General features: G+C 35.6%; 1 protein-coding gene across 1 annotated transcript in view; it reads left to right on the top strand.

The window, feature by feature from the left end:
- LOC103921328 (plasma membrane calcium-transporting ATPase 2) overlaps nt 1-14,805 on the top strand; it is a 193,313-nt gene that overhangs the window by 132,213 nt on the left and 46,295 nt on the right. Inside the window, exons 12-14 of the mRNA XM_009329272.1 lie at nt 7,093-7,334; nt 7,906-8,140; nt 14,681-14,803. Of these exons, the coding sequence (XP_009327547.1) occupies nt 7,093-7,334; nt 7,906-8,140; nt 14,681-14,803 (600 nt within the window). The remainder of the gene's footprint in view (nt 1-7,092; nt 7,335-7,905; nt 8,141-14,680; nt 14,804-14,805) is intronic.

The following is a 14,805-nucleotide window of genomic DNA, read 5'->3' as shown; positions in this document are numbered from 1 at the left end:
CATGCTGCCCAGGGAAGTGGTTGAGTCACCATCCCTGGAAGTGTTTAAAAGACGTGTAGGTGAGGCGCTTAGGGACATGGTTTAGTAGGCATGGTGGTGTTGGGTTGACGGTTGGACTCGATGATCTTAGAGGTCTTTTCCAACCTTGATGATTCTATGATTTATTATTTCCCTCTCTACATTCTCCTTTGTTTTAGTCCTATTTTATGCTAGAGAATACTGCTGATGTGCTTGTACCAATACACATCTGTGTAAAAGCATTTTTTTCTCTTAATCCTGCTCCTTCCACTGATTTTGGATTCAAACACTCCATGTCCTCCTGTCTGTGTTGGAGATGTTTAAGTGTCTATATCATGTAGGAAGTGTTCAAAGAAAAAGGGAGAGACTTGGTAATAAAGGGGGAATTTACTAAAACCGCTTTCCCTCCTCCCGTTACCTTCTGTTTAATTCTTCCTGTCTGATTCTTTTTCCTACAAAACATGCTGTTGATAATCCCCGAGCCCAAAATATATGCCACCATTCGAGGTGAATGTCTTCTTTTTTCCCCACAGGTCTCCTCTGTCAGAAACCCTTCACAACCAAATCTCTTGTTTAAGCCTGTAACTTTTTTATTTTAGATGAACTGCATTAGCGTTCCTCAAAACATGTTGAATGCCACCCTACAATATTTTTCTGGCTTCTGTTACCAGCACTGTGCAACACCATTATGTACCGTGTGAAACACAAATCCTATTATATTTAGAAAATATGGCCAGTCTTTGTTACTGGAGCACGTACAACATCTATTAAAGGGTTCCCAAACATTTTTTATTGTCTGGTTTAGAGCCAAATTCCAAATGTATGTACCATAGGGCTTTGAGATGATGAACATGTAATCATGGGACCCAAAAAATGACATGTTATGGAGCAGACCGATCAAAGTCAGGAATTTAGAAGCTCACCATCCTTAAGGGATGTGGACCTCTAGTTCTTTGGAACTGAAATGCTTTGCTTGAGCTTGAAATGAAGTAGGGGAAGAGGTCTGTTATCATTTTAGCATATAAAAATTTTTAATCCTCTGAAGGTAACAAGGAGATAAATTTTACTTTCTGATGAACAGGCATAATATAAGTGAATGGGAACACCTATGTTAGTCTACTCAGTGTGTTTAAGAATTAAAAAAACCCATCAAACTTTTAAACTCTTAAATGTTGGGCTTTAAATCCAGTGAGCGAGATCAGAACGGTACGGAAGGTTAACGCAGTCTTTTTCTTCTGATGCCAAAATGATTACGCAACCAGCTCCAAGTTGTTAACTGTTCTTTTTTCAATCCCTTATGCTGACCCCAATTCAAACTGACTTTTGATTTTAATATAACTGAATTTCAAAAGCATTATATCTTGCAGTGATGACTCTGAGTTGTAAAATAGCATGTATATTATCAGAAAGCATGTTGCTTTCTGTGCTCCATATAAAACAGAGGTAACTTATTCATCATTAACATGAAAAACTACCTAAAATTCTAAACAGTCTGAGGACAAATTGTGCTTTTCCTCATCGGTCAGGTCAATAATATTATTCAAGATGTGTCCTCAAGGGTGGCAAAGATCAGAATCTGCACAAGATATAAAGACTAATTTTTATTCCTAAATTAAAGACCTTAGGAAAGTAAATTCATAACATTTTAACAGTATGGAGCTGATGCCAGGTATTCGTAGTGAGATTTATCTTTAGGATGCTGTTTTGTGTTTCTTTGTTTTAATCTACAGAAAGATTTTTCAAGAATTCTAATAAAATGTTTGGAGTTAGGTTAATTAGTATTATCCTAGTCATGTGTATAATAAATATGCCAGTTGTGGTCTGCCCGGAAAGCCAGCAGTATGCTATGTACTGAGATAGCGTTGAAAGTATAATGTGGGCAGAAGTTCAGTAAAACCAAACGGAAGTTCCACAGTATTGTTTGGGAAGAGAAAAGTCAGATAGGATTATTAAGTAAGCTTTCTAAACAATAAGTGAAAGTGGAAAAAGATTTTCTGTAAGAGAATCTTTGCATATCAAAACCAGCCTATTTCCAGACAAGCTTTATCAAAGTTTCTACTGCATTCTTACGCAGGGATGTGCATTCCTATGTAGTTATGCAGAGGTGATGCAGCTAGAAAACTATAAACACTCTTACAACAAATAGTAAAGAACAAAAGAGAAGATAAAGCAAATTTGTTACTGGTGTTTGGCAACCAGAATCCAGATTATAGCTGGGGTGAAGGATCTGTGGAAATGGTCATACTATGAAAGACAGAAAAAACAGTGCTGCTGTTGAACTTCTGTAGTTAACAGGATCCCAGAGAAATCGTAAATGAAAACTAGAACAGCTGATGCCTAGTATTACTGCTTTCTTATTTTCAACACATCTTTTGAAACCGTTTCCAATTTTGTAATTGAAAACTTTATTTAGTCAAGCAAACTTTTAGGTTCCTAATCCTTGGCTAAAAAGAAGTCACTCCTTTCATTTTTAATTTTTTTCCTAAGATAAACAGTAATTTCTAAATCTGTCTTGGTTTAGCTTGAAGTCAGTTGAATAAACCTGTATCTACAAAAAGCTGATACATTTGATTATAAATTTAGTATGTTTTAATCTTGCTTTAGATGTCTTCCATTAAACCATTGACTCAAATTATGTAACGAGGGAATATCTCTGAATTTGATAGTACTATAGTTTTTAGTAGTCCTCCTTTTATCGTATTAGAAATTAAAAAATAAAAATATTACATGGTTCGAACAGCATTCATCCTTCTCAGTTATTTTAAATTTTACATATATAATGGTTAAATATACAGAGGAAATTCCTGCACACCCTGGTCCATTTTCTCTTTTTGGAGTTGTCCTGGTTTCAGCTGGGATAGAGTTAATTTCCTTCCTAGTAGCTGGTACAGTGCTGTGGTTTGGATTTAGGATGAGAACAATATTGATAACACACCGATGTTTTAGTTGTTGCTAGGTAATGCTTACACTAGCCAAGGACTTTTCAGTTTGCTGTACTCTACCAACTGAGAAGGCTGGGGGTGCACAAGAAGCTGGGAGGGGGCACAGCCAAAGTAGCCAAAGAAACATTCCGTACCATGTGCCATCATGCTCAGTACATAAACTGGGGGAAGCTGGCCGGGGGAGCCGCTGCTCGGGGACTGGCTGGGCATCGGTTGGCGGGTGGTGAGCAATTGCATTGTGCATCACTTGCTTTGTGTATTATTATTATTATTATTATTATTATTATTATTTCAATTATTAAACTGTTTTTATCTTAACCCACGAGTTTTTCTCACTTGTGCTCTTCCAGTTCTCTCCCCCATCCCACCGGGGTGGGGGGGGAGTGAGCGAGCGGCTGTGTGGTGCTCAGTTGCTGACTGAGGTTAAACCACGACAGGAGTAAATAGAGTGGAAATTTTTCACAATTTAATTTTAAAAATTTATTTTCCTCTGTCTGTTTGCCTATTGTGAATGGAGTTGAAATGGAACATTCAATGTGGCTATAATATTCTAGCAAAGTTCATTTTTTATCTTAATAAAATTGGTATATTTACAGTCATTGTTATTCTAAAGGAGTAGTTCAATCTGTAGCAGACAGGAGAATCACATAAAGCAAATGAAGACTTCAGATAATATATGAAATCCTAACATTTTAATTTGGAAAGACTACTTGGATCTTTTTGCCAGCTCCTCTCTTTTCACATCAAAAGGGGCAATGAGAAAAATGGGGCTTAGTAAGTGTTATGGTAAAAATGGAAGCATTATCATTTCCTAATCTAATTTTAAAAGTTGAAGCACATCGTTAAGTTATGCCCACAGTTTTATCTTTCTTTCCTTCTTCACCCATTTTATTTGTCAGTTAGTTTCCAGTGAAATAATTCTGAAAATTCCTTTTGTAATCCAAATTCAGTATTAGGTCAGTACTAGCTTCTGGGTTGGTATTTTTAAGCCTTAATAATACAGCTGTACTTTGACCTAGAAACCTATTTTGATTTGATAGTTGTAACAATTGTTTTTTTAACGTCTGTCTGCAATTTGTTTTACGTGCAAGTATTTACTTACAATTGAAATATTATTACATAAATAATATAAAGACTTGGAAGAAACATTTGAAAACATTTTACAGGATCAGTGGAAAGTAGTTATTGGAGGAAGATATTGGATCAGTCTCTTCCTAGTAGAAGATGGTACAGTATGTAGCTGTCTTGTGACTAGCAAAAGATCTTTCACTGAGCTCTTGAGAAACAGTGCATTCAAAAAGACTCAGTTCCTATTTGCAAATCACAGTTCAAAGGCTTTCTCTCATATGTTGTCAAAGGGTTTTCATTCTCCGAGGAGTCAATGAAGTTGTTCCTAGTTAATTATTCAAAAGTAACCCCTTTGGGCTGTCCTTTTAATTGTTTTCCAGGTGCCATAAGCTGCAGATTTCAGCACGAAATAAATTTAGGTACAGCACAGTAGGAAGTTTTAAAAGCCAGCAGCTTCTGCAAAGGATTGTCAAGAACAATCTGCAAGGAGACTAGTTTTGGCATATAGATTTTGAGCTGAAACGGTACAGGAAAGGAAGTGCTACTTGCCAGCTCTCACCACCATATGCTTTATTATAATGTAATGTACAAAGAATATGGAGACAGCAGCTGCTCTAGAGGGAGGTGGCCACTTGTTAGATTTTGAAACCTTTCTGAAATGTCTGTTCATTTTCTTTTCACTGGTATTTTTTCCCCTTGCTTATGTATTTGCATTCAAAAGATATTCACTAAAGAAATCTATTTTTAGACCACAGTAAGAAGAAGAGAGTGTGATCTACTTTTTGTTGAAATAAAAATAATTTTAGCAGGACTCTTAACATTTAGTTTTGTATATGGTGAAATGTTGGTAGATTTTTATTTTCTCAATATCCATTCACATCAGGTCATGATGAAATCATATGTATAAATTAACTATTGTCTAGGATTGTATGTCTTTGATGGAAAGAAATTTGTCTTTCATTGGTTTTCAGTGTGTGTTTGCTAGTGGCTTGATCACATTCACATTTAGATCTAAAATGGAAAGTGTGTGCATAGAGAAACCAGCCTTTCCTAGCATCACTACCCAGGCAGTGAAGTTGATTACCCTGTTGCTTTGAGAAGCTGGAAGTTCTTAGCATGTTTCAGGAACTGTGTGACTGCAGTGTCATGAAAATGAACCTAATTTGTTTAAACAAAACTGGTTTTTAAAGGTTTTTTTTTTTTTTTACTCTTAACTGAGATTTTCATATCCACTGAATGTAACAATCCTTCCAGATACACATAACTGCAAGCTCTTGGGTTTTAAGTTAGGGATTCTTAAGTGAATTTGAGAATCCAGAGGGAAGTTACATCACAGTATAATGGGATTATAGCAGGGCAAGTTGTTATAGTATATCATAAAATTAATATATTAGCATTTTTGCTGAGTGTCAACATTTTACGTTGTCACTGGAATAATGCTAAAATGTCATAGCAGCACAAATATGACCCATTTAACTTGGTAAAAATGATGCTTCATATAGAATAAAGATGTTACAATTCTTTTTGGAAGGATAAATCTCTTTGAGACAGAGATTTTTAGATTATTATGTATTGCTCACCATAGATGCATCTCTCTGAAAAAGAAATGACATTAATCTATCTGTCACCAGGTATATATTTTCCTGGTGATAGAAGGATGATTATTATGGAAAATCTGTGTTTATTTGCTTACTTCAGTTCTAGACCAGTCTATTATTTTTGATCTGACCTTCATTTTTTAAACCAGCTGCAATTGGTGGTTATCTGGAATACTTACTTGGTAATGCTTACTTAAAGGTCCCCTTTTCCCTTTTTCTGGCTGTACTTGTTGCAAGAATTCAAATCTAAGTGGGATTACTGATTTGAAACTTTAATCATTCCCTACATTACCCCTCATCCCACTGAGGGGTAATGTAGGGAATTCCATCTACTTAGGAATCCCATTTCTGAAGTAGGCTGGATTTTAAAGTCTACAGTGAAATAAAACATGGATTCTGAATATAGTCCTGCAGTCCTAATTCTGCAAAATGTGAGGCAAATGTTCAAGTCACGTTGAAAATGATGACTTACAGTCATATCTTGAGTCAAATCAAAACCTGTTTTCAGTGCAAATTAAAGTTGTGAAAGGACTTTCCCTTCTTTTGGTTCCTGTAAGTATAGTTTAGCCCTAGCTTAAGCAACACTTCTCTAATTCTACTGAGTACAAGAAAATGTAAGTTATCAACAGTCTATAGTTCACACATGGGTCACTTTAAGTCCATCTGGAGTCTTGACAACACAGGAACTTTTTCTTTGGGGTGTATTACACCTGCAAGGAAGTTTGTAAATGAAACTGTTTGTTTGTTTATATTTTGAATGGGAAGGTAAAGCCTTCCTTGTCCCTAGAAGGACTGAGAATTGTCCCGAGTTGCAAAATGTTTAGCCTACTCCATTTTTTCTAATATAGAAAGCATTTATTGTCTGAAGCAGCAGACTAAAGTATGGTAATTCTAGAAACAGGTACTTTTAGATGTAGAACTATTACTTTATAGATTGTTGGAAATACCTTTTTCACTGAGATTTACTGTTATGATTAGATGAAGATTTATTTTTACATAAAAAATGCCTGGTAAAAAAAAAAAAAAAAAGACAGATCTATCTTTAACTCACCATTATAACCATGAAAGTCAGCAGAGCAATATAATTCTAAGCAAGTGAGAAAAGGAAATACTCTGTAACAAATGAGAATTAATTATTTTTGACACTGAAGAAAGTTAGTTCATTTTTAATGATGTATTGCCTAACCATCACAAGCTATTCAACTGCCAATGGCTAATTTAAAAGAAAAGAAATGCAAGAGACCGAATGTAGCTATTTGTCTAGAGAAATTTTACTCATTGTGTGAATAGCTGCTTCAAGTCTGTTAAAGCTCTATGGATTTTTTGCTAGCTTTTAAAAATCGGAAGACACATGATTGCACAGTTAGAGTTTCAGATCTTAAACTGTACACTGTAACTTTGTTCAAAAGGCATTGTATACTGCTTATCATTAGAGAAATTCATATCTAATTTTTTCTTCTCTTCAGCCACCAGAAAAGGAGGGTGGCCTGCCTCGCCAGGTAGGCAATAAGACGGAGTGCGGCCTCTTGGGATTTGTCCTAGATTTGAAGCAGGATTATGAGCCTGTTCGGAACCTCATCCCCGAGGAGAAACTCTATAAAGTTTACACGTTCAACTCTGTCAGAAAGTCAATGAGTACTGTCATTAAAATGCCAGATGGTAGTTTCCGAATGTACAGCAAAGGAGCTTCTGAAATTGTTCTGAAGAAGTAAGTTCAATGGATTAGTTGCTGTGTTTTTCCAAAATGCAAAACATTCAGTCACTAGTAAGACATACGTGGGAATTTCGGTATTTGGAAGTTGCTACTTACAGTAGAAATACGACACACTTTAGTAGTATAAGCTGTTACTGTTATTTTAATTTTTTTTTTTTAAGTACTCACTCTTGCAAAACTGTTTGGCTTATTTTTCTTATCATTGGCTAGCCAAAGAATTGGGTCTACATTTGGTAGTTTACAAATGGATTCTTTACCTTGAACACATATGGAAAATGAGGATTTTTTCAATTTCATTGTAAGTTTTCAGCTCATTAATTACATGGGTATTGAGGAAATAATGGATGAAAGGCTCTTGGTGTGTCTGTAATAAGTTACAAACAAGTTCTCTGATATTTCAGTAGTGAATCTTCTTGTTTAATCTAGAAATTTACACTAGAAATTTAAAACTTGCCGTCAAAAAAGAAAAGTGTTAAATGAAATGAGCTGATACAAAGAAATACTTTTCAGCAGTCATGCAAATACACAATCGACTTTTTTTTTTTCCCCCCCATAAATAAAAAAGATGTTCCAGGATCCTTAATGCAGCTGGTGAACCACGTATCTTCAGACCACGTGACCGAGATGAAATGGTGAAGAAAGTGATTGAACCTATGGCCTGTGATGGACTGAGAACTATCTGTGTTGCTTTCCGAGACTTTAACAGCAGCCCAGAGCCTGACTGGGACAATGAAAATGACATATTATCTGACCTGACCTGCATTTGTGTTGTTGGCATTGAAGACCCAGTAAGGCCAGAGGTATATCAAATTCTTACATTATAAAGCGTTTCTTGAAGAACTGAACGTAAATTGAACTACAGATTTCTTGTAGTTTTTATTTATTTTTTTTTAATTAGCTCTGTCAAAGAAGATGGAAGTGAGCTTTAGAAATAGACTTTACTTGATAAAAAGTCAAATAATTAACTTGATAAAAATCAACTATTAATCAACCGATATTTAAATAAAGCAAAATAGGGCTTTTTGAAGTGTAGGATTGAGAGATGACTTAACCTTCTTTCAAGGAGTAGTACAGAGAAGGAGGGATCAGCAGAAGTTTTATTAGGCTACCAGATATTAAAGAATTTTCCTTTAAGCAATGTGATAATATGCAACTCTGAAAGTAGAGAAAAGATGTGCAGTGATTGTAATTGCCATGATTATAACTGCAATGTGCTCGCTTTCCACAGAAATTGCACGCAGTCTTGGAGTTTTGTGTTTTACTCTAACAGTTGCCACTTTACCAATTGTCTTAAGACTGTAACTGGTGGCTACTGAGGAAAACTGTTTTTGATGTTGTATTTGGACAAGGAAAAGCTTTGCTGTGGAAAGGCTGCAGATTTCGTGGCTACTATAAGTAAATGGCTTGTAAAAATATCACTAAAATTTCAACTCAACTAAGCTGAGAAAATCAGTATTGGGTATGCACACTGGAAGCATGTGCCTGCTACTACACTTGTAAATTATATTACTGTAGTAATACAAAGGGCGGATTAAGAGGCTTTTAAGAAACTTTGTTTCTGACCTATGTATCTGGTGCTTGATAATGAATCTTGACAGTGGAGAATTAATTCCATTTTACAGTTTCGAAACAGTGACAGAAGGTAAGTCCCAAAGTTGAAAGCGCTGAGCATAAAATGCAGGCGTTTTCGATATCTTTGTTTGGTGCTTTGCTCGCTGACTCAACCGTGAGCGTGTGGCCACGGCTGCTGTGTAGGCACAGCTGCAGCCGCGTGGTGTGATGTGAGAGCACCTGCCCCAGCACCCCAGCACTCTCCTATTTTGCTCCAAGAAACCCGCTCTTTGAATCTGCTGTTATTTCAGTAGGTGATTAATGACTGTGGTTTGCTTTGGAGTAAGGTCATTAAAAGATGACTCAAATTTCTCTTAGACAAAAAGAGTGGGTTCTGATGCTGCAAAAAGTAAGCAGTTTGGTACCAATCTTTGTCTTTTTTATTCTTCTGTCTCATTTTACATTTTTGCTGTATCTTTTTTTAATCATGTCTAAATCTTTGTATTTGATCCACTGAGAATTGGTGGCAATGCTAGACATGTTAGGAAATTATTTTTTTTTACTAAACATCAAAAGAATAAATTAATCTGATTTATTTCCCCGAGTCCTTTATAAAGTAGGCTTTTACATACTTCTGACTACTGTAACTTTGGAAACTAGCATGATACAATTACAACTACAGGTACCAACTGCATAACTATACTTTGCGTGATAATGGACTTTCTTGGGGGTTTTTTCAGTGTCAAGACAGTTATGATATAAAGTAAATCTTGCTTAGGTGAAAACTGTATGATAAACTCCTTATCTCCACAATGACCAGATAAAGAGCATTCACTTTATCTGTCATCAAATTCATCTGTCCCTACACCTGACATTGCAAGTCTTTAAAAATATTTTAAAGCATTCTTGAAATGTTCTGTCTGCAATGATCCCTTAATGCTCTAGCTCACATATACATGAACTCAGAAAGTTTTTAACTGTCAGCGACCACTGGAACTGTGAATCAGCCCTCTTTTTTTTAAATTGATTCATGATACGTGTTGTTAGAAAATAGCTTTAAGTCAGGTTCTGTGTGGTATGACAGACTGGGGGAATGGGTAGCAGTGGGATTTGCAGTAATTATTGAAAATAGCTGCAAACTATCCTTTCATGTGATTATTATGAGTGTGTTTTATAAGAGAACTGCTCTCATCTTGTAGGGAATAATTTTTTAGGAGCTTGAGCTAAAAATGAATAGTGTTGCTAAAAATAAGGAGGTCAAGTCTGACTTCTATGTAAAGGATCAAAGATGATAAAGGCAGGAAAACATTTTATTTCTAGATAATTATTTGAATATTGTATTGAATTTCTTGTAGTTTAACACCAGAATATGCAGTAACGCTTCTTCATTGCAAGACACACAAAAAAATGTTTATCATTTCAGAATTTTACCAAATGCTGGACATATCTACAGTTGTTTTTTGGTTTTTTCCCTCCTTGTCTCTTTTGACTGTTTTAAAGTGATAATAACATCATGAGAACATTTAAAACAATGTTTAAATTATTACTACTCCACACATTGGTAAAAAGCAGTAGCAGTACCTTAGGAAAAAGAAATGAACCAAAAAACTCCAAGCCAAAACAAAAACATAAATTTCAGAAAAACTGTCTAGGTATGAAATATCTGACTTAGTGGCAGTATCGTAATATACGTATATTACAATGGTGACATCACCATTGTAGATGCAAATAGTAAGATGTTGAGCTGTTATATGGGACCTTACTATTTTGCCAGAATTAAGCCCACTTATTAAATAGAGTCACCACTGGAGTTTATGAATTTTCAAAGTGCTTTAGGGAAAAAAGTACGTAAAAAATTAGAAATATTACTACAACTGCTGTTTTATTAATATTCTCAGTTTTCATGGATATCAGAATTTATTCTGACAGAAATGATAGATTAGGTAATTCCAATGAAACAATCCAATGTCACCATCCTAGCAGCCTTTAGTTTTCCTTAAATTACATTCCCATTTTTCCTGGGGAAGGCTCAGTTTTTTCATTTTCCCTAAGATGGTTGTTGGAGTTAACACATGCAAAATGGTAGCCTCCTTGTTTCCACAGAGCTCCTGTGGCACATTGCTCATCATGTGTCAGTGGTGTCATGCTAGCGTGGTTTCAGAGATAAGAGTGCTGCATCTGTTCTGATGATATTGCTGGGCGCTTTCTTGCACTTGCATTCCCTTCCATACATTAAAAGAAACTATTTGGATGAATTATTCAACAATTATATCCAGCAACTGACCAGCTTTATCTGGAGCATTACCACTGGACACCCATGACTTTTGTGTAATTCCTAGGTTAATTCAGATGCTAGCTTATTCATTGTCAGCAGCTGTTTTTATCAAGCACTGAACTACCTGCTTGATATTTATCTTTTTTTGGTGTGTGTGTGGGGGGGTTTTTTCTTTGATAAATATACAAGAAGAGAACAAATAGAATGATGTCTTGTTCCTATAGAGATTTCTCAGTTGATTTTGACAGTCTTTCTGGATTGATTTTAATGAGTCTGTACTGGCTTATACTGATTTGCCAATGTACGCCTACAATCTGTTATTTCTGGGAGATGAACGTTAATCACTTCCAAATGTCACCTATTTATTTGTCACCTGATGTTTGTACATATTCCTGCATGGGATAATTTATGCATGCATGCATGCATTAGAAGGTTTTCTTTGCAGAGAGAAAATAAACCAGAAAATTTTAAAATGTGTACTTAAGTTCTGCAAAACTGATGGAAAATATCTGCTTCCACTGCCCACTCAGTCTGCCAACACTTTCTTCCTTATAGCAATAAAAAAATATGAACAATATTTTAACTGTAATTACTGTACACAGTATTAAATCAGATACCACCCACCAGCTGTCCAAAAAATGAGAGAAGAGGAAAATAGAATTATTTCTCTAGTTATATGTGAGTTTGAGATGTATTTGAAACTAGGTTGTCCTCCTGTGACCTTGTTTAATAGGACTGGCACTTTATGTGAATAGACCTTTTTTTTCTCTTTGCACTGTAATTTATTTTTGTCCTTCATGGTTCATACACTGTGCTGGTTTTACAGATAGTCGTCTAAATCTGTCATGTCCTATGCATGAGGGTCACCACAGTTAAAGTGGATACTAAGGGCATTCCAAATTGGCAAATGGGACATAGTCAAGATTATTAGTGTGGAAACTGGGTAAATCAGGAGTCATTTGCTTAAGTAATAGAGTTAATCTGATTGTGTCCCCCCCCCAATATAAGTCTATTTCATAATGTTAAAAGGCTTCAGGTCCAAATAATGTTTCCAGGATAAAACTTGAGGGAAGAATATTCTCAGTTAGTAGAGATGAGGAAATGGGAAGATAAACGTCTGTCCCTTAATTTTTCTCTTGGTTCTGTAATCTGTATTGACAGAGAGTCATTCTGCAAACAGCACATTCTGTGGATGCAGTCTGAAGGTGGAGTGATTTTCTTCGTAGCCATGGGAAAATACTAGTCTGATCCTCAGTTAGGTGTTAGTTTAGTCAGGCATTTTGGAAAATCGAAGCTTCACAACTGCCTTTGATAAAGATGCAGAAACATGGTGTGAAATTGTATTCACTGATTAGAATAATCATTATCTACAATATGGTTTACGGGTGTATAATTTCAGCCTGAGGTGCCGTCCGAGACACACAGCCTTTCTGGCCCCATGAAGTCATTAGAAGCCCAGCGTTTGCCACACTGGATCAGAGCAGTGGTTGTCAAGTAAAAGGCAATGTCCTGCCTTCAGCAGCGTCACATACTTGCAGCTATAGAGGAAATTAAAATATCCAGAAATGCAGAAAATTAACAGTGTAATGTTGTAGATGGTGGCTCCTTTTTTGTACTAATGGCTGAGATTAATCCACTCTAGTTGGCATCGAGTTCTACAATACACTTGTATCTATGATAGAGGTTATGATCAGCAAGCTGCACTGAGCTGGCAGTGGAATATAGTGAGGCTTTGCTATTGTAGCCAGTAATATAAATTTTTATACCCTTTCTTAAATAGTTTTTTTGTTTGTTTTTTAAAATTTTTTAATAATTGTTTTAAAATTAAAATTCTTTTCATAATCATACCCTTTGCTTATTAGTTTCTGTAGGAAATCAACAGTTCTATATACACAATTGCTGACATAATTCATCACAGACAATCCCATTATTTTACATAAGGATATCAGCTGAGCTTCTTCAGATGACAATATAGCAGCAATTTGCACTCAGTGGTCAAGTATGTGTATTTGGGCAATTTATTCAAATACGGTTTGTGTATGTATTACATAGATTGAGAGTGCTAGGCAGCATTGCAGAGCAAGCATCTACGGCCAGGTCTTTGGTGCTATTTTAACTTGTGGGATAACCTTCAAATTGCCTGGAGGTTTACTTAGGATCACACCTAATATTCAGATGCTTATCTAAGTCATGCTCATCTTTGAGGAATCTTTTTCCTCTCAGACTGTCACTTGTCTGCTTCAAGTACCTCTCTGCTGCCCCACACGTAAGAACCAGTGCAACCTATAATTGCTTTATATCTGTCCTTTGCTCTCTTCTGTAGTAAGGCAGTTCAGTTTCTTGTAGCTCTGTGATGGGTTCCTGTCTTCATGAGGAGTCCTGGGATGCCCTTAGTCTCTTCTAGGTAAAAATGAAATTTAGAGAAGTGGTGGTGTGCTGAAGGTATCTATCTAGGCTGTTCTTGAAGTATGAAACGCACTTCTTATTCTTCCATGTCAAATACTACTGTTATTTTTTTCTTGAAGAAATAATGTTTTCATAATAATGCAAAAGTCTGATAAGACTGCGTTCATTGGTTAGAGTGATATTTATTAATAATTAATAAATTATCATTAACTAAGATATAGTTTAAGGGAATAGAATTTTTTCCCCATCTGAAATTGAGCTATAGATATATAGCATCTCTATAGGCACTGACTTCATGTACCCAAGTAGCTGTATTAAAAGAGCTTTATTTATTTATTAGGAATCAATTTCCTAGCTCTTGCACATTTTAGTTACAAAATTTTATTTTTTTTTTTTTTAAATAAGCTGTATATGATGCCAAGTCAGTATATAGCTTCTACATTACTCTCACGGACCCTGTTACACACTGAATTCTCTCTCACTGGTATGTATACTGTGCAGCAGGAAAAGTTAGTCTCATGCAGAAAGGAGCATAAATAACATAAATGACAACATCAACACAGCACGTGCCATTGCCATAAATGCTTCATTTTTACAGTTTTGAAGTATGTAAATTATTCATGAAATTTTAAACTCGTATGTTTAGGAATTCTACCTGTTGATATGCATGAATTAAGTGCTGAATTACAATAACTTTTTAGATAATCTTATTGAAAGGTAAGTTTGGATCAGAAGTTAGATAGTTTTCTGTACAATATACGTGTATTCTCAGTTCATATTTACATGTATGTTGAGTATGGTAGGTTCAGCGTGCTGTACCTTTGCTAAAGGTCAAAAAAGCTGCAGAGCACTCCTTTTTATTAAAGTCAGGAGAGGCTTTAGGCAACTGATCTAAAAAATGGTTTGTGTGCTTCTCAATACAAGATTTGTCTTGGCTGTGGTGTAACCTCAACTCTAATAGTCAGGTAGCTGTAATATGCCATAACATGTATGATTTCTCTTATTGCTTCATGAATTTCTTAGCCTCAAAATATTCTGATTGGAAACACCTGACTTAAGTTTTATCTCTTATTTAGGGATTTTCTTTCCTGTTATATTGCTTTTGTAGGTCCCAGAAGCCATAAGAAAGTGCCAGCGAGCTGGAATTACAGTCCGCATGGTCACTGGAGACAACATCAACACAGCACGTGCCATTGCCATAAAATGTGGAATCATTCATCCGGGAGAAGACTT

The sequence above is a fragment of the Pygoscelis adeliae genome, unplaced genomic scaffold (assembly GCF_000699105.1).
Source record: "Pygoscelis adeliae isolate BGI_AS28 unplaced genomic scaffold, ASM69910v1 Scaffold277, whole genome shotgun sequence".
In the NCBI taxonomy this organism is placed as follows: Eukaryota; Metazoa; Chordata; class Aves; order Sphenisciformes; family Spheniscidae; genus Pygoscelis; species Pygoscelis adeliae.
This window is presented reverse-complemented; position numbering and strand designations above follow the sequence as displayed.